Source organism: Rhincodon typus, chromosome 4 (genome assembly GCF_021869965.1).
Source record: "Rhincodon typus isolate 14 chromosome 4, sRhiTyp1.1, whole genome shotgun sequence".
In the NCBI taxonomy this organism is placed as follows: Eukaryota; Metazoa; Chordata; class Chondrichthyes; order Orectolobiformes; family Rhincodontidae; genus Rhincodon; species Rhincodon typus.
Window position 1 is genome coordinate 69920135 of NC_063335.1, and position 20487 is coordinate 69940621.

Consider the following 20487-nt stretch of genomic DNA (forward strand, 5'->3'; position numbering starts at 1 on the left):
TTCCCTCAAAGTCGATCTTCTCCCTGTGGTTTTTTTTTTGTAATTTTTTTTTGGTTTTAAAACATTCCCAATCCTCTGGTTTACCGATAAGTTTTTGCTACATTTTATGCTTTTCCTTTCAATCCGATGCTATCCTTAACTTCGTTGGTTAACCATGGCTGGCTTACCCTCTTCCTAGAATCCTTCTTCCTCACTGTGAGCCATGAACTATTTTCTTAAATGACTGATTTTGTTCCTCAACTGACTGTGCTGCTGAGCTCCTTTCCCAGTACAATCCAGCAAGCTCTGCCCTCATTCCTTTGTAATTACCTTTATTTAAGCTTAGAGTATTTGTTTCCAATACAAATTCCTCCTTCTCAAACTGAATGTTAAAGCCTACTATTTTGTTAGCACTGTTTCCAAGAAGATCTTTTCCTCTGACATCATTTATTAAAGTTGACTGATTACACCTTACCACATTCCAAAATAGCCTGATCCTTTGTTGGATCCACAACATATTGTTCTCGGAAACTGTCCTCAGTATGCTCTGAATTCTTACTCATGGCTCCCTCTGTTAATCTCACTATTCCAATCAATATGAAGATTAAAGTCCCCACATAATTAATGAACTGCCTTTGTTCCATACCCACATTATCACTTGTTCTCTGTCCCATCATATAGGATTTGGATGAGAACGTAGGAGGTTTTTATTATTCATTAATGGGATGAGGGCATCACTGGTTGGGCAGCATATATTGCCCATCCCTAATTGTCCAGAGGACAGTTAAGACTCAAACACATTGCTGTGGGTCTGGAGTCACATGTAGGGCAGAACAGGTAAGGATAGCAGTTTCCTTCCTTAAAGGACATTAGTGAAGCAGATGTGTTTTTCCCAACAGTCAACAATGGATTCACGGTCATCACTGGATTCTTAAATCCAGGTATTTATTGAATTCAAATACCACCATCTGCTGTGGTGGGATTCAAACCCAGGTCTCCAGAATGTTATCTGGGTCTCTGGATTAACAGTCCAGTGATATTACCACTAGGCCATTGCCTCCCCCATATGGTTAGTAAGTTTGCAGATGACACCATAATTGGCAGTGTAGTGCTCAGAGAAAAAGGTTACCTAAAGGGCAACTTTTTCATGCAGAGGGTGGTGCACGACTAGAATGAGCTGCCAGAGGAGGTGGTGGAAGCTGGTATAATTGCAACATTTAAAAGGCATCTGGATAGGTATATGGACAGGAAGGGTTTAAAGGGAAATAGGCCAAATGCTGGCAAATGGGACTAGATTTAATTACGGTATCTGGTTGGCATGGATGTATTGAACTGAAGGGTCTGTTTCCGTGCTGTACAGCTCTATGACTCTATGACTCTATAGCTACTGTTAAGGGACACATTGACTACTCCTACAAGTATCTTCTTTTACTCTTTATTTCTTATCTCCATCCATATGGATCCTATATCTTCCAATTCAGGATCATTATTTCTATCATACTTATTCCATCCTGTACCATCAATGCTACTCCACCAGCCTTTTTCTTCCTCTCTGTCCTTTTGAAAAGTCACATACCCCTGAAAATTTAATTTCCAGCTTTGATCTCATTGTAACCATGTCTCCATAATGGCTATAAAATCATACCCAATATCTTTGTAATGGGTAAACCTAGAGTGAGATTTAATACCTGGAACAGTAATTGTGGGGATTGTTCATTATTCACCTGCAGACAAATTGACCTAATTTTGTGGAATGATTTGCCTGGACTGACAGTACCAGTTTCTCCAGTAGCTATGGAAAGGCCAGATGCAGTCAAGGACAGATACAGAGCGGTCACTGTAAATGGTTCCAGGAAGTTTTCCTTCATGTCTTCTGATCCGAGCCATGGACAAAAAAGGCTCATTGGCACAGGTCAAATTGACGTCACAAACAGATATGTGATTATCTGGGGTGGCATGGTGACTCAGTGGTTAGCACTGCTGCCTCACAACGCCAGGGACCCAGGTTCGATTCCACCCTAGGGTGACTCACTGTGTGGAGTTTGCACATTCTGCCCGTGTCTGCGTGGGTTTCCTTCCACAGTCCAAAGATGTCTGGGCTAGGTGGATTGGCCATGCTAAATTGCCCCTAGTGTTCGGGGATGTGTAGATTAGGTGGGTTATAGGGGGATGGGTCAGGGTGGGATGGTCTGAGGATCGGTGTGGATTTGTTGGGCTGAAGGGCCTGTTTCCACACTGTAGGGATTCCATGATCTATAACCTATGATTATTTGAAATCTTCTCTGGAGATTTAGATAATCTGAAGGAAATATTCAATAAGTCTTCTATGATAAGGCTCAGCCAGCCAATGTAAAGATAAGTCAAGTAGCCTAGTCAACTCAAGAAGAGGGAGTTCTGAAATGCTGCTATATCCAAAATAGATTTCTGATGCAGAGGCAGACCTTTTCACAGACCAGTGGATGTAAGAGTGGACAGTGATTCACCAGATAGTGTACTATTGAAGCGTTGTCATGAGATATTAAGGATAGCTTATGAAATTCTGATGGCAGGATAAGTAGGGATACGGAAGACCCCTGTATAAATGATTTTACTGGCTGAGTCTTCACAAGGATATAATACAATTTTGTGAAGCTGCCAGATAATATGAAATTCACAATACACAATCACAACACAAAATGGAGTTTGCCATGCAGAATCCCCAAGCCGCAGATTCCATAGGAAGTGCCCAGGAAATTGAAACTTGTAATAAGCAATTCCACTATATCTGGTACCCTCTTTAAAAGGCCCTTAAAGTGGGATGTTTGAAGGAGTACATTTGCACCCTTAGTGCTGTTATTTGCATGCCACAGTCATGTGACCCTACTTTTATAGTAATTACTTTAATGTGCAGTTTGTGGTAGCCGTTAAACACACCACCTGAAACAGAAACTTCATGGAATTTTCTTATGTTATCACAAAATAACAATTAAATAGCAAGTCTGAAGTAGCTTTGCTGATTTAGCTAGGAACACCAAAAAGTGATTTGAACATCAAACTAGACTGTAAATGGCCAACGTATCTTCTTACCACTTTGTCATATATTCAACTGTAAGTGAAGCAGCTTGAGCATTTAGAATCCAGATAAGAAACAAATATAATTATATACTTATGCTCCATAATGAAGCTGCAATTATAATATGGCAGCATTTAAACTAAATGACAATCATGATATACTCTATGGCTTTAAATCCAATGCCATAGCAGAGTGGGATTGGGAGGACCTTAAATTATGATTGCCTTTCACCTCTTAAGCCCAAGATAGTGAGGTGCTGTTCGGTTTATTCATTTCCCTTTCAACCTCTGTTGCCTACTGAGGTAAGCCGAAGGGTATTCCTCTAACCCTGGTTTTTAGATTCCAATTTTTGAGATAAACCTGCAGCAAAATTCCTTTGAGATGAAATCAAAGATTTGGCTTACTAGCTAAAGATTCAAATGCAGAAGAGTTGCTTTGCTATTCCATATATACACTCAAGCAATCAATAAACTGAGAAAGACCATACCGGAACAGAGCTAGGTTATAAATTTCAAGTTTTGGTAAATACATGGGTTTTAAAAAAATTAGTTGACATGAGTTACAACTTCCTAGGGCTCATAATCCAATAATAGTTTCCTCAGAGAGAGGGCCCTATATTTTTCCTTCTTGCAGGCAGTGCATTCTTCTCCCCATCTAGAAGTCTAGAGACACAGATGAGTGTCCACTGCAGGCTGTCAACTAAGCCTATAGTTGTGTTCACTCTCTGGAGGTCAAACAGCAATTCTGAGGAAGGCTCACCGGACCCAAAACGTTAACACTGATTTCTCTTCACAGGTGCTGTCAAACCTGCTGTGCTTTTCGGGCAACTTCTGTTTTTGTGTCAAACAGCAACTGACTTAGAATCCCAGAATTGTAACTTAATTCAACAAGCTCTGAGATAAAGACAGGCATCTCCGTTGCTGAGGACCTATCCCAGATGGCAAATTGGAAGATTGTTAAACTAACACTGTAGCTTAGATTTGTGAGGGTAGTAGGTGCCTGGAATGTGGTGTCAGGGAAGGTGATAGAAGAGATACAATAGCAATGTTTAAGAAACATAGAATCATAGAATCCCTACAGTGTGGAAACAGGCCCTTCGGCCCAACAAGTCCACACTGAACCTCAAAGCATCCCACCCAGACCCATCCCCCTATAACCCACCTCCCTGAACACTACAGGCAATTTAGCATGGCCAATCCACCTAACCTGCACATCTTTGGACTGTGGGAGGAAACCGGAGCACCCAGAGGATATCCACACTGACACGGGGAGAATGTGCAAACTCCACACAGACAGACGCCTGAGGCTGGAATCAAACCCGGGTCCCTGGCGCTGTGAGGCAGCAGTGCTAATCACTGTGCCACCGTGCCGCCCTTTAGGCATATGAACAAGCGAGGAATAGAGGATACAGACCATGTGAAGACAGATGGGATTAGTTTAGAATGACACTATGGTCGGCACAGATGTGGTAGACCGAAGGGCCTGTTCTTATACTGTACTGTTCTATGTTCTCTACCTCCCCTACCAGACTTTCCATTTCAGGATGAAGAGATAACTATCAAAGCATCAATACCCATTTTAATATAATGGGTCATGGTGTTTTTATTAGTCCAGAGCTGGCAAGAGGAAGACGGCCCATCTCGAAGTCAGTTATGTCAGCATTAGTTGAATGTCTACAATTAGAATTAGGTTTTTAGAAGTAGAATTAGGTTTTATTGTCACATGTACTCAAATACAAAAGTACAAGATTACTTTGAAAAGTGTACAATGTCGCCACACGTAGCCCCATCTTAGGTACAAAGTACCTAGTTACAAATTTTAAGTAGTAAAATAGATTCGGTACAAAAATGGAGAAATTAATAAAAGCTAAAAGTTCTATATTACAGTTCTTCATTTTATGAATTATGAAAATAAAGAAATAAATTTAAAAGATAAACATTGCAGTCCTTCAATAGCCTGCAGTCACTCCACGCTTGGGGCTTTCTATATGTGGTCTCACTCTCCCCCGCACTGTACCAACCCCAACAGTGCTCACAAGCTGCAGACCATCATCTGTGGCAGGCTGACCACACCAGGCCCCAGTCCACTGACTGCCAGCCGTCCCGCTGCAGGCCCCCAGCCCGCTGGCCATCCTGCTCCACTCTGGGCCCACCGACTGCTAGCCTTTCCATTTCATTCAAGGGCTACTGACCATCCCACTGTGGGCCCTCAGCTGCTGCAATGCTCCGATGCAGTCACTGCCATTCTCTCCACAAAATAACTTTAAAAGAAACTAAAAAAATATAAAAAGAGAAGAATGAGAAAAGGAAGGAAGAGAGAAGCAGATGGAAAGGGTGATCCCCGGGGTAAACCCAGACACTGCCTATTCCACCACCACCATCTTGGAAAAATAAAACAAATTACAAAGTTTTCAGAAGCTTCTGGAATTATATTCATACAATCAGTCTCACCCATTTTCTGAGCCCAAGTAAGGCTGTCCATTTTTAAAAGATCCAGAATTTAAATAGAAAAATATAGAAGAGAATACATTTTTCTTTTGGGATTTCTCTTCCTGTCTTCTGGCCATTGTGACAGTGAAGTGATTGAACAATTGTCTCCAACCCCATTTCAGTCATGTTCTAACTTTACCACCATGGAAGGTCAGTGTGCGAAGGTGAAGTACTTCTCAATAAGGTGGAGAAAAAAAGGCTAAAAGTCGTTATGTAATACCAGCTCTTGACAAACCTTGGAAAATTTGTTCAGATATGCAAGACAGTAAGAGGGAACAAAGAAGAAAGACAGATTACAGAGGATGATGAGAAGAGAACAGAGTTTTCAAACCTCTGCCTCAGCATTGCCACATTTCTTTTCTTTCCATTGTCTATATCCACTTCCTCTCTTCCTTTTCCTACATTCTTTATTTTTCTTTTTCTGTCTGATCATGACTTTCCCAGTTGTGGCCGCTTCAACTCTGCATTCTTTCTTCATTTGTTCTCCAGTGAAGAAGAGTTCATTAATGCTATTAGGAGGTACCTCTGTCTTAGCATCATTGCATAAATGAAATGGCCCTATCAGAGGCAATGCTCAACAACATTAGTCTTTGGATGCTGAAGTAACTTTCACTCCTCATACAACTTTTGTTTCCTGTCCTCGAGCACGGGAGATGAAAGGGAATAGGGTTGAATTCTAGTATCACTGCAAATGAGTTTTGTCTTAATGAAACAAGATCAATTACAGTCTGAAAAAAAATAATTCCCCCTCACATTATATTTCACAAACGTTAATAGCATAATGGTAGAAATGTATCACAGAACAGCAGGATCTCAATGTGCAGCAGAACAGATCATCTGGTGAAGTTTCTGAGCAGTCAAGATATATGCTCCTCCTCTGGAAAACATTTATTTTTGCCTTTTCTGATGAAATCTCTGGTCATTCTTTACAGGTGTCTTTATGCATACAAAAAGATATTTTGATCTGAAGACCACTATATATTACTTAAATCAATGTAAATATAAAGGAGATGAGAAGAAGTGTATCTGATACATGGCAACGAATAGAATTAATAGATGCTACAAGCATTGAAACACAGCCAAAGGTGGAATCTTATCACATTAGTGTCCTGCCTACAGACTGGAAAGCTGGTGAGAGACCCAGACTGCTTCTTTTCAGGAAAGTCTTTTAAACCACATGCCAGAGAAGCAGCAGTAAGGCCATTGGCAACCATTCCACTGGTAACAAGACCCCTTTGGGGTGGAAGTCACACCTTTTGTGACTTGCTGGCCAATCAGTGGCTGGTATGTTTCAGCTCAATAGCACTACTGGAAATGCTGGGATTGCTGAGGGTACTACAATTCCCCCCCTCCACCCTACCTCAAATCCCAGGATTCTGAGGACCCATGCTACATGTAATTAATGTGGGAAGGGTTTTTGCAGTGTTGGGTAGTCTAAGGAGCATGACGGCTGGAAGCAAGAATGGGAGTCTGGCTCTCATCAGAGCCTCCCCTTCCAACTTCTTGTGACTTGATTAGACACAGATCGGCTGTGATCAAGAGACCCTAAGGTAACAACAGCCCATAGTGATAGGTCCACTTGCAACTGGTCTAATCCCAATGGCAATAGGATAAGTCCCTTTTTTCCCTTTTTCCTGAAACGAGGAGATTCTGAATATCCTTCTTTATCCCCTGCACTACCACTGCACAGCTGTAGTGCTTATTTTTTCTCCACAGCACCCATGTTGTGTGTGTGTGTGTGTGTGTGTATGTGCAGTGACTCAGTGAAGACACTGTGCGCAAAAATTTATTCAATATTTCCACCATCAGTAAAACATCCACGTGGCCAGCAAACCGGTAACAAGCAAAGCCCGACAGAGGCAATGCTTATGTGAATAAAGTGAAGGGGAAGGGTAGGGGTCAAATCAAAATAGAATTGGAGGGGAAAATAAAGCGCTCCACCCCTCACGGTATCATGGGATATCGAGAGCATTGGGGGACACTGCATCCTTCCTGTCCAAGGACATCTGGGCTTCAGTATGAGATTGGTCTCTCCTTTTTTTTCATTTTTCTTTATTTTGTCTTCTTTCTTTTCTGCTTATTTTTCTCCCCACATCATCCATGGTTTGTGTGTGTATGTTGCAGTGACCCAGTAAAGACACCATTGTGCAAATAATTTTATTCAATATTTTCATCACCAGGAAAGCACCTATGTGGTCAGTGAACCAGTAACGAACAAAGCCTCATAAGGGCAATACTTAAGTGAAAAAGAAAGTGGAAGGGTAGGGACTAAATCAAAATAGAATTGAAGGGGGAAATAAAGCACTCCTCTCCTCACAGTGCCCACTGCTCCCTAAAAGAATCAAGAGCGTTGGTGGACACTGTTTGCTCCCTCTCCAAGGACACCCGGGCTCGAGCATGGGATAAGTCCCTTAAACAATCCTTACTTGGCCACTTAACAGCTTCATATAATCATGGGCTAACTTCTGACCAGAGATAAATTCAGGTGGAGGCAAAAAAATGGTTTGCTTCAAGTACAATGCAACTTCAGCTAATAAAATGCCCTTCATACCTCAAGCTTGCCATCAGTGAGAGCAAAAGGTCCTGCCTCATCTTACCCATTAGATTCAAAATTCAGTTTCCTGGTAGAGTTTGCTGAATCTGATTGCAAATTTTAAACAAAGCGGTGAAAATACACATGAAAACATCAGTTGGCAATTAAGATAGGTCATTCCTTCAGGTACAGGGCTGCTATACCTAGATCACCCCAAGTTGTGAAATGTTAACAAATTGCTCAAAATACAGTAACCACCAAAGATAGTGAGGATCTGACTTGTGTGATCAACTTTATTGTAAATTGTCAATCATTGCAGTGTCAGGAAAGAAATTAATGAATGGATCAGAGAGGGTGATTTTGAGTCAGAATAAGTGACTGACGATGCTTCTGCTTTGACTGCACTCCTGATTGTTTGCCTCCAGAAAAAGGACTGAATGTTTGAACACTAATAATCTTGTTTTGAGAATACATTTTTAAAATTGAGCATTTTTCAAATTAATAGAACATAAAAACATCAAAGAGAGCTGAACATTTAGAAATCAATTTTGATTTTTATCTGAATCAAAAATGAATGAATGCATCTAGATACGTTCATGAAATATCTCCCAACAGCCAGTGCAGAGCACTTAGATCTAGGACTGGGTGTAACTTACCCTGGTGGGTCTTGCCCACTGGTTGCAGAACCTATGTTACTTCATTGGAGGAGTTCCAATTAAATGAAGTGCCTCTCAGGTGTTAATTGACCAGTGGCAGGCCTTACCTGGGAAATCCTAATTACCAGCAGCTGCCAGCCAATCAGACACTGAGAGCTGTATGTTCCCAGCAGCACCAGATGGAGGGAAATTGCTACTGCTCATACAGTAAGGCCATTTATAGGGTCCCTGGAAAGATATGACTGAGGTAGGTTGGAGGCTGTGGGTGTATTTTTGATAAGGGGGTTGGGTTGTGGGCAAGAGGTTGGATGAGTGCTGGGTCAAATTCAAGGGCAGAGATGTGGCTCTCAGCAGATATTCCCCTTCCTGATATGGAGTCACTTGATTGGCCTTGAGGTGCCTTTAAAAGCAACATTCCCTGGGGGATCTCTGCCTAACTGCAGTATGGCATTTAGCATGTACAGAAAAATACCTGGGAGTTCAGAGAAATCATGAGCTGTATTTTACTGTTTTTTTAAAAGAAGCAAACACCAAAAACACCCACGTATCCAATCAAGTATTTACAAGTCCCTATATTCTGTTGGGTTCATGGATAATGTCCTTTAAGTGGTTCAATAATGAACAAAATTAGTTAGTGAGTAGGTTTTCCACACCAACGCATTCCCACCACTGACAAAATGGAGTTCAACATTCCCTCCAATGAGAATGAAATGAGTGATCTCTCATGTGATTGTACAGGACCACCCAGCAGTAAATCCAGCTTCTCATGTGGTGTAAATTATCAACTACCCCATTATTCCCAGTCTTGGTAGTGCTTTTAAAGTGTTTTATAGAGAGCTGTCCAAGTGCTTCTGTATGAGGAAGGGGTGGGAATCAGAATCATTGCTTGACTTAAGCCCAGTCATTGACCCATTATCAAACAATTAAAAGAATGTTTAAATAAACTGCTGCTACTTTCAGGGTGATACTGTGGCAATACAAAAAGTTTTAAAAAGAGACCAGTAACAGCAGTCTAAATCTGAATTGCCAAAGCTGAGTTTGACAGAAATCTGCTTTGACGTTAACTGTTGATGACAAGGGCTTTGCTAACTTGAAGGTCATTTCTTGAATCATGTTTGTTCTGATAAGGGAAAGAATTATGATGTTGCCCAAATTTGTACCATTGGCACTGCTCCTGAACAGTTGGCCACCGAATTCCAAAACAAAAAAAACTTCTTAGAAAGGGAAAATATTGCAGACATTTGAAATCTATACTTAGAAAAGGAAATGTTTGGGAACAACTATAGAGAGCGCGGCCTGAAAAATTGAGGAATATCGTGCTTTCCCTTGGGACTTTGGTGTTGGGGTGGACATTTAATCACGTGGAAAGGTGCAGAATGGTGACTATCCACCTTTCTGCCTCCATCTCATTTAAGTCAGTGGCAGCCAGGCCCTTAGACAGCCTTCGTGCCACTATCACCGAGAGATACACCTAAGTAGGTAGTTAATGCACACTTAAGGGGCCACATTCTGTTGACACTGGTATAAGTGGATGGGAATGAAGGAGTACAATGAGCAAGCTTTGGAGTTTTTGCTTGTAGGCTCCCATGAAATCCTTCATTCAAAAGTACTTAATGCTTGATCATGAAAAAGAGCATCAGGAAAAAAGGGTCCTGTTGAGATTCTCCTCCTGTTCTTGCTACCGGTCCTACACACACAGCCTACCACCACTCACCTCTGCATCAGTCCCTGCTGGATCTCAGGCTTCCAGTGGGTGTCATGCTAGCAACAGCCACCACCCTCCTAGTGGCGCTGCTGGCCTCCAATTTGTCAGTAGCTTTGCTGGGTATGATTCTACCAGTGGTGCCCTTGATCACAGGGGATCGCCTGCTTCTGGTCTGGCGAAACCTTGATTGGCAAAAGAGGTGATGCAGTGTGAGCTCTCCAGCTCTCAGCCAAAGCCCCATCACTTCCACAAGATTCCACTCATTAGCTGTTTTTCTCTCTCTCTCTTGGATACTGTTGACTTGCTGCATATTTTCAACATTTCTGTTTGAATTTACGATTTCACTTCATCTTATCTGATGTCAAGTGTAATTTCTTATAAAATAAACTGACAATTGTCTGCAGGGAGTTCATCTTCATGTAACTAAACAAAAATAATTGTCAAAATATTTGTTTGAAGAGCAGTGTTGATACAGTGTACTGAAGCAGTACATTGATGTTTTGAATTACTAAATGGCAAGATTTAGAAGTGCATCCACAATTATATTAAAAAGCCAGCTCATACTAAAAGATGGAAGAAATGATTGTAGGAGTCTCTTGAGTTGACTATAGTCTGTTTCCTAATGCTCGAATTAAGATGGCAAGATAAAAGATATTTCCAAACCGCCTATGAAGTGTATAACGTATGATGTGAAAAGATCTCGAATGACTGGAAATGATTGTTGTGTAAAACGTTATGCATCATACATCTTGACTGTGTGATGGTGTTTAAGTGAATGGTAGCGGTGGAAGTTATTCCAGGCAACAGGGTCTCCTCAGCTGGCTGGAAGACAGATAAAGCCCTGCTTCACCTCTTTTGGGGAAGACCTTCCCTGGATCAAAGATCTCGGCAGTCAAAATTCTTTATCCACCACACCCCCAAGAACCAAGCAGCCAATGAGAAAGTGCAGTTCCTCATTACAGACAGTTTTATTGACGAAGTGGTGGTAAGTGCTGACAACCCACCAACCAGAACCTCAGCAATGAGGAGGACAGGATGGGGAAGCATTGAGGAATGGAGGGGGTTATTATAAAGTTAAGAGCTGGAGCATGACTTTCAGTGAGCCCCCTCTTCCTGATGCCAGGTTTCTTGATTAGGCAGTGATGTTTGCTTTTCAGCTCCCTGCGTGGTGAATGGTTCACCTATCACTGGTTAGACACCAGCAGTGGCAGGACAAGGCCTTTAAGCAGAAGTTAAGTATCCACGTACGGTCCTGGTTTGGCAGTGGGGCAGGAAGGTCACACATGAGCCTTCCCTTACTAGACATAATTAGATAGAGACATGAATGTGGCAGGGTCACTGTCCACCTGATGCTGCCTGGTCTGCTGTGTTCCTCCAGCTCCACACTGTGTTGTCTCTGACTCCAGCATCTGCAGTTCTTGCAGTCTCTTGATGAAGGCAGAGCAGTGGACGTTCTCTATGTGGACTTAGCGAAGCATTTGACAAAATTCCGCATGGTAGACTGGTTAGCAAGGTTAGATCACGTGGAATCCAGGGAGAACTAGGCACTTAGATACAAAATTGGCTTGAAGCTAGGAGACAGAGGGTGGTGGTGATGGAGGGTTGCTTTTTGGAGTGAATGACTGTGATCAGCTGTATGCCCCAAGGATCAGTGTTAGGTCCACTGCTTTTTGTCATTTTATATAAATGATTTGGATGTGAATATAGTCGGAAAGGTTCCATATTGATTTGAATGCCCCTCCTTCCAAACTCACTTTAAGGGACATTAAATTCCACCCTGTGAGTAGCAATCTATTTTGAATAGCTCCTAATTTATCAACTTCAATGGAAATAGAAATCAAGAGAAATCTAAACCAAGGTTGCTACTCACCACTACCCATTTTACACTATCGCACCAATATTTATTTTAAGATATGGTTACTCAAAAGCAAAGGAGTTTCTGACTTTAAAAGAAATCAACATCTTTGATAGTAACTTAAGTGATGTTGTGATACAATTCAACTGAGAAAAGAAAGCTAGCTTCTTACCTGTTGCAGTACAGCAGACTATGAGTCAAATATATCTACGCAACAATCTGGCGCTTTGTTAACCTTGCTAGTATTCATTTATCACCATGAGACATGTACGTATATAACCGCAGGAGATAGGTGAGATACTAAATGAGTATTTTGCATCAGTATTCATGGTGAAGAAGGATATAGACGCTAGACAAGGGAAGGAGGTGCTGGATGTCTTAAAATGCATAAAGGTGGGTCAATCCCCGAGACCTGATCAGGTGTATCCCAAAACTTTGTGGGAAGCGACTGCTAGATCCCTTCCTGAGATATTGCATCATTGACAACCATGAGTGAAGTGCTGGAAGACTGGAGTGTGGCTAATATGGTACAAGTGTTTAAGAAAGGTGGTAAAGAAAACCCAGGGAACTATAGACTGGTGAGCCTGACATCAGTGGTTGGCAAGTTGTTGGAGGGGATTATGAGGGACAAGATTTACATGTATTTGGAAAGGCAAGGACTGATTAGGGATAGTCAACATGGCTTTGTGCGTGGGACGTCATGTCTCACAAACTTGATTGAGCTTTTTGAAGAAGTGATAAAGAAGATTGATGAAGGCAGTGACAACACAGTATGGAGCTGGAGGAACACAGCAGGCAAGGCAGTATCAGAGGAGCAGGAAAGTTGACGTTCCAAGTCAGGATCCTTTCATTCTGAAGAAGGGTCCCGACCTGAAACATCAACTTTCCTGCTCCTCTGATGCTGTCTGGCCTGCTGTGTTTCTCCAGCTCCAGCATCTGCAGTTCTTGCTGTCTCTTGATGAAGGCAGAGCAGTGGATGTTCTGTATATGGACTTAGTAAGGCATTTGACAAGATTCCACATGGTAGACTGGTTAGCAAGGTTAGATCACATGGAATCCAGGGACAACTAGACATAAAGATACAAAATTGGCTTGAAGCTAGGAGACTGAGGGTGATGGTAATGGAGGGTTACTTTTTGGAGTGAATGCCTGTGATCAGCTGTATGCCCCAAGGATCAGTGTTAGGTCCACTGCTTTTTGTCATTTTATATAAATGATTTGGATTGAATATAGGAGGAATGGTTAGTAAGCTTGCAGATGACACCAAAATTGGTGGTGTAGAGGAAGAAAGTTTATTTCAGAGGCTATTTTCCCTGGAGTGTCACAGGCTAAGGGGTGATCTTCTAGAGGTTTATACAAATATGAGGGGCACGGATAGCGTGAATAGCCAATGTCTTTCCCCCAGGGTAGGGGAGTCCAAAATGAGAGGGCATAGGTTTAAGAAGAGAGGGGAAATAGTTAAAAGAGACATAAGTGGCAACTTTTTCATGCAGAGGGTGATGTGTATATGGAATGAGCTGCCAGAGGATGTGGTGGATGCTGGTACAGTCACAATGTTTAAAAGAATGTGGATGGGTACATGTATAGGAAGGGTTTAGAGGGATATGGGCCAAATGTTGGCAAATGGGACTAGATTAGTTTAGGATATTCAGTTGACATGGACAAGTTGGACCAAAGGGTCCGTTTCTGTACTGTCCAACTCTATGACTCTGTATGATAAAGATTAATGCCAGACTCAGTTTTTTTTTCAAGGGTCTGACTGTTTCTCTGTTGCATTGCTGCTATATCTTAAGAGAAGGAAACTGAAGGTTTGCAAGTGGCTCCAGAGTCTAAGTTTTGTAATACTTTTTCCATATTACATCTTTCAAATGCTAAGCTAGATCCCAAGCATTTGTTAAAGCCAAATTGTACAAAATCACGGAAGTTGGTAGAATTATGGCATGAGTAATGACATTCCTTTGCGTATGAAAATTTATTCAAAACCTTTAAGAATAAATGTTTTCATATCAAAAGTAATTGAAAAAATAATTTATTTTAGGAATTAGATTTTGGCAATCCCTGATTTCTCAACTGGTGTTGACAAGGGGTTGCTGAGCCAAAGCAAACAAATGGGCCCAGATTGTTTTCTAGTCTATGCTAAGAAAATATCTTGGACAGGGAGTGTTACAATGGACAAAAAAATCATTAGGGATGCAGGGGAAAATTGGCCTAGGTTCATACTTCTGATCTTTCCATTCACCTCTTCTGGAAGTTATGTATGCATAGGCATTGATTGAGAACCAGTTCTGTAGAAGAATCATATTAGACTTGAAACGTTAACTTAGTTTCTGACTCCACAGATTTGCTGAGTTTCTCCAGAACTTCCTGCTTTTTATTTTGAATGAGAACATGTTGCCTTCAGCTATGATACACCAGAATTGACCAGAATACCATATGATTACTGACTACATGATTATTGACTACTTTCGGTGCTTGATGCTGGCTGTGAAGCCACATGCTGGATGAAAAGATGAGAAAGTCAAAAATTCAGAGAATTAAGATATTGGTCTCTTGTTCAGAAATTTTAAAATTAGAAACATGAGGAATATTCAAAGCTAGACTGTCTGTTTCAAAACTGGCTGGGTGATGATCTTGGATAAGACAGAGACTTTAGCATGGGAGTAATAATTAACAAAATGCACTTGAAATGCTTTGCATAAGACATAGTCATTTTGCACGATAAAATATTTTCAATTTCCTTTGGATCCTCTTTTCAGGATTCGGTCCAGTAAGAAACTGTTATTACTGGTTGGTGGATTGCCTCCAGGTCCAGATCGACTTCCAAGCAACTTAGTTCAGTATTATGATGAAGAAAAGAAGACATGGAAAATCCTTACAAGTAGGTGTGGCCCAGAAACATTTTCATTAATTTCTGGTTTCGATGATAGGAATGGTACATCATTGTTGAGGAGAGTCTTTGATATTGAAGCAAGGGATTGTTATACTATTACAATAATTGTCTCTCTGTCTGTCTCACATTCTTTCATCAAGTGACTTGCAATACCATTACATTTGTCTGTTGAGTAGCAATATACAATCACTCTTTTAACATTGAACTGATATGTTTCTGGACTAAACACTGCTGTTGTGACCCATTTTCTTTTCAAATGAATTCAGATTTGTGTTTTTTTAATCAATTGTTGCTCATGACTGATTGGTCTTGTCTGAAATATAACAGCGATCCTTAAAGGAGAAGACAGTCCTGCTTTAATGATGCTAAACTTCGATCATCAATTTGCTGCTAAGTGTTCTGCATGATGCTCGAGGAAAAACAAAAAATGATATTGTGTCCGACATAGAAGGGAGGGGATTATCTTCATTCTCTGTTATCCTATTAAAATTCCAGAGTAGCTCCTTAATTTTTTGAGGTCTCTAATTTTACTTCTTGACTTGTGAAAACAAAATGTTTGAATGTGAGTGTTAAAGAAGAATCAAAATGCAGGATTAAGATGAATGCATGATGTTCATTAAATTGCGATTGCTTGTCTTAAATATTTATTTATCAAATACTCAATTTATTGCTCCTTTTCTGATCCTGAAAGAGCTCATCACTTTTGCCTGGAGATTTCTTCCTTCCAAATGCTCTGGATTTTGTTTCATTTAAACAGCCATTTTTAGAACTTATTTCACTACTGTTATATTTTCAACAAAGTACTTGGCTTAAACGTAATATATTTTATCAGGATCTGTCACTGGTACTCAATGAAGATGAACCTATTAAAAGTAAAGCCAGTAACTAGAGAGAAGGATGAAATGATCTGCAATTAAAATGAGGCCAAAATGTCCCAAAAGTCCATAAGAAAACTAATTTTTCTACCCATCTTTCTTAAAAATGTCAATTCTTTAAGGCACAGCAGGTGATGGAGGTCCTTCACTATTTCACCTAAGTGGTGCTTATTCCTATGACTAACTAGGCATTGACTAACAGTAAAGTACACTAGTGTATTCTTTGTTAAGCTTAACGTGTATTCAACTAATATCCATCTACAAATTTTCTATTGCATCTCAAAATTAAGGATGTATTTATAATTTTAACTATGTTAGTTTTTTTTATTTTTTCTAAAAAGAACACAAACTTGTGCAGGGAAATGTCAGCTTTTGGCTTTACAACAAATCATCGTGTGATTAATGTCGACTATGGTCTATGTTGAACTGGTATAAATAAACTTTGGGAAGGTGGCAGCCTGATAGGAATTCGTTTTTGTATAGCTTCTTACTGCTTCTGCTAGCTTTGTTTGTTGTACTCAAGTTCTGGTTAATTTTAGACTTTTGATTTTCGACTTAAACTTGTCCATTTTACTTAAGGTATTTTACCTTTCTTGTAAATTGATTTGGAGCTGAGAGCATAACCTAGGGAAATAATGGGTGAGATAAAAAATGGGAAGGATATTTTGAGATCCAGCAGTAACCGTGATGCAAATCCATAAGAGAGAATGGGGCTAAGGTGATCCCAAGATTCTAGCAGACATGAAGTGGCTAATTCAGCTGAGGTACAGAGGGATTGGGAGACGAGGTCAATTCTGCAAAACAGTTGAACCATAACTGACTAATGACCTAACTCAAAGACCTTTGCCTCAGGTCCCTTACTGCCTTTGCAAATCAAAATCTATCATTCCCAGATTTGAAATTAATAGTTGGTCAAGCATCAGTTGTTATTTACAGAAGTGTTCCAAACTTTTGTTATCTTTATGTGCAGGGGTTTTACTGAATTTAATTTCTAAAAAAAGTTTTGGACGTCTAATTTTTAGATGATCATTGTTTATCTAAGATTTTTAAACACACAGAAATAATTTAACTATACCTACCCTCTCTTCCCCCTTAGTGTACTGAAATGTTTGATCAATCCTTCTAAATTCTAGGGATTGCTCTTTGTTTGTAATCTCTGCTCATCATTTGCCTTTGGAGTTCAGGTATCATTCTGGTAAATCCTACGCTTTTACATTAAGGCCATTAAATGTAATGGCCATAATTACTCATATTACTCTAGGTGTGGTCAAAGCAGGGCTTTATATAGTTGCAGAGTAAGCAAAAGGGGATCTTGAACACTTGGAATCATACTGGAGAAAGGATACAACGAAATATGCGTGGTAACTTAGTGGTTATGTAAGTGGACTAATAATCCAGAGACCTGAAATTATGATCCAGCAATATGCCAGCATGGGACTTTGAATTCAGTTCATTGAACGAACCTGGAATTAAAGACCCAGATTTTGCTGCATTCAAAACCAAGCCACATTCAGAGTTAAAATCAGTCCCCACAATCTAGTAGCAGTGACCATGAAACTAATGGATTCATGTAAAAATCATTATCGTTCACCAATGTCATTAGAGAAAGATGTCTGAGATAACAAGGTATAGAGCTGGATGAACACTGCAGGCCAAGCAGCATCAGAGGAGCAGGAAGGCTGAAGTTTCGGGCCTAGACCCTTCTTCAGAAATATCCATCTTCTAAACGCCTCCCCCTCTCTCCCTATTTATTTCAGAACCCCCTTCCCCTCCCCCATTTCTGAAGAAGGGTCTAGGCCCGAAACTTCAGCCTTCCTGTTCCTCTGAGCTGTTTGGCCTGCTGTGTTCATCCAGCTCTATACCTTGTTATCTCAGATTTTCCAGCATCTGCAGTTCCTACTATATCAGAGAAAGATGTCTGCCATTTTTATCTTCTCTGGTTATTGAGTGACTTCAAACCCATAGTAAATTGGCTGAATACACAGTTCCCTAGAAACAGGAGTTGTCCGTCTGGATTGAAAAATCTGCATGTCACTCCAATTTTAAGAAGGTTGGTAGAGGAAAATCTGGGAATTATAGACCAGTGAGACTAACATCTGTGGTGGGGAAATTGTTGGACTGTACAATCAAGAATGGGGTAAATGAACACCTCAAAAATTTTCTGTTAATCAGGGAGAGCCAGTATGAATTCACAAATGGCAGGTCACGCCTAATGAAGAGCATTCAATTTTTTTGAAGAGGTGACTAATGTAGTGGATAGGGGAATGTATATGCATGTTGTTTATGTGGACTTCCAGAAGGCATTTAATAAATTCCCCCGTAGACTTCACTAATGTAGAATCCTGTGGAATTGAGGCCAAATTATTAATGTGGCTGGGAAATTGCTTGAGTGGCAGGTGACAGAATGTAGGCATAATGGACAGTTACTCAAATTGGCAGAATGTGACCAATGGTGCCCCACAAGGATCTGTGTTTAAGGCCTCAATTATTCACATTCATTATTAATGACCTAGATAATGGCATAGAAAGTCGTATATCCGAATTTGCTGCTGGCACAAAGTTAGGCACGTTATAGATAGTCTACCAAAATCATTTTTGTAATTTTATGTTATCATTTACACTGTGAAAGGGTAAAACTGTGGCAGATGGAGTCCAAAGGAAGCAAAAGTGACATTATTCATTTTGGACCAAAAAAAGGATAAATCAGGGTACTCTATCGATATTATAACATTAAATACAATGGAAGCCCAAAGAAACTTGGGGTTTGAGGTGCATAGATCTTTAAAATTCCACAAACAGGTGCAGAAAATAAATAGCAAGGCTAATGGAATACTGGCCTTTATAGCCAGAGGACTGGAGTATAAGGACACAGATGTTGTGCTGCACCTATACAAAACCGTATAATTAGATCTCACTTGGAGTACTGTGAGCAGATCTGAGCACCACACATCAGGAAGGATATATTTGTCTTGGAGGGAGTACAAAGTAGTTCTACAAGAATGATCCCTGGACTTCAGAATTAAGTTATGAGGAGAGATTATACTAAGAAGGCCTGTTTTCTCTTGAATTTAGAAGGTTAAGGGGTGATCTGATCAAAGTCTTCATGATGTTAAGAGGAAAAGACAGGGTAGATAAAGATAAATTACCTCCACCAGTTGATTCTAGAACCTGGGGTTTGGTCAAAAACATTAGGGCCAGACCGTTCAGGAGAGATGTTATGAGTAATTCTGCACGCTAAAGGTGATAGAGGTTTGAAACTTTCCTCCACAAGTGGCAACTCATGCTAGACGAATTGTTAATTTTAATCTAAAATAATTTTTGTTAAGCAAAAGTATTAATGAATTTGTTCCAAGAGGCAGATATGTGGAGTTAGGCCACAGAGCAGCCATGATCTCATTGAATGGTGGAACAGGCTCAAGGGCCTGAATAGCCTTATTGCTGTTCTTATGTTCCTGTGTCCTATGTGAATCTTTATTGCCCTCTGAAACTGCCTCATAAAGCATTCTGTTGAAGATGACATCACAGCACTACCAATGTCTGAGGGGCAACTAAGGATGGGCAGTAAATTTTGATCTTATCATTGACATCAATAGCCTAAAAATTAAGTGTATAAAATAATAAAATACTGAGTTGGAGGAATAAAAATGAATAAATAGAACAAATCAAGGCAGCAACAAAAACATAAAGTTAGAACAACAAAAACATTGTGGTAAGTTTTACTGAACAAATACTCCCATGCAAGATTACAAAGCCAACACATTTCTTTGCTCCAAGCCATTGATCAGTCATTCTATTCATTTCTAATAAAATTGTATGTTCTAGATAAGTCCTGCCGAAAGCTAGTGGGATCAACACTATTTTTTTAAATCCTTAGGTGAAATATCAGTTTAAATTTTTTATAGGAAATGAATTAGATGTGGCTGGGACGAAGCATCTAATGGTACAGGAAACCTTTCTGCTTTCACACAGTTCTATCCATTTTAACTAGTTTTCTAATTTGCTTTGTAAAGGTCCATATTTTGAATATGGCATGTTCTTGTTATCACATACTAGCTCCTCAAATGGATAAAAAGTGATAAATTTGCATTATTATGACCTCACCAGGTGTGTCCACAGTGTGGCCTGTGAACTGTGAATTTATACAGCTCCATTAACCCCTTTTTGCTTTTGGAGTGTTCCAATTTCAAAAAATAACCAGCTGCAAAGCTAATGTTGTAAACAAGATTAAAGGTTAGTTTATTACAGAATTATTACAGGAACTTACCAGGTTTTTAAAAAAAAGACTTTTAAAAAAAAATTTGTCCATGCAATGGGAAAGTCACTGACAGGGCTAGCATTTGTTGACCATCTCTAATTGCACCTGAACTGAGCCATTTTATAGGTCTTTTCAAAGCATAGTTAAGATACAACCACATTACTGTAGATCTGGAATCGTATGTAAGCCAGAGCGAAT

General features: G+C 40.1%; 1 protein-coding gene across 1 annotated transcript in view; it reads left to right on the forward strand.

The window, feature by feature from the left end:
* klhl14 (kelch-like family member 14) overlaps positions 1-20487 on the forward strand; it is a 150158-nt gene that overhangs the window by 24045 nt on the left and 105626 nt on the right. The window contains exon 2 of the mRNA XM_048595978.1: positions 15026-15147. Within this exon, the coding sequence (XP_048451935.1) occupies positions 15026-15147 (122 nt within the window). The remainder of the gene's footprint in view (positions 1-15025; positions 15148-20487) is intronic.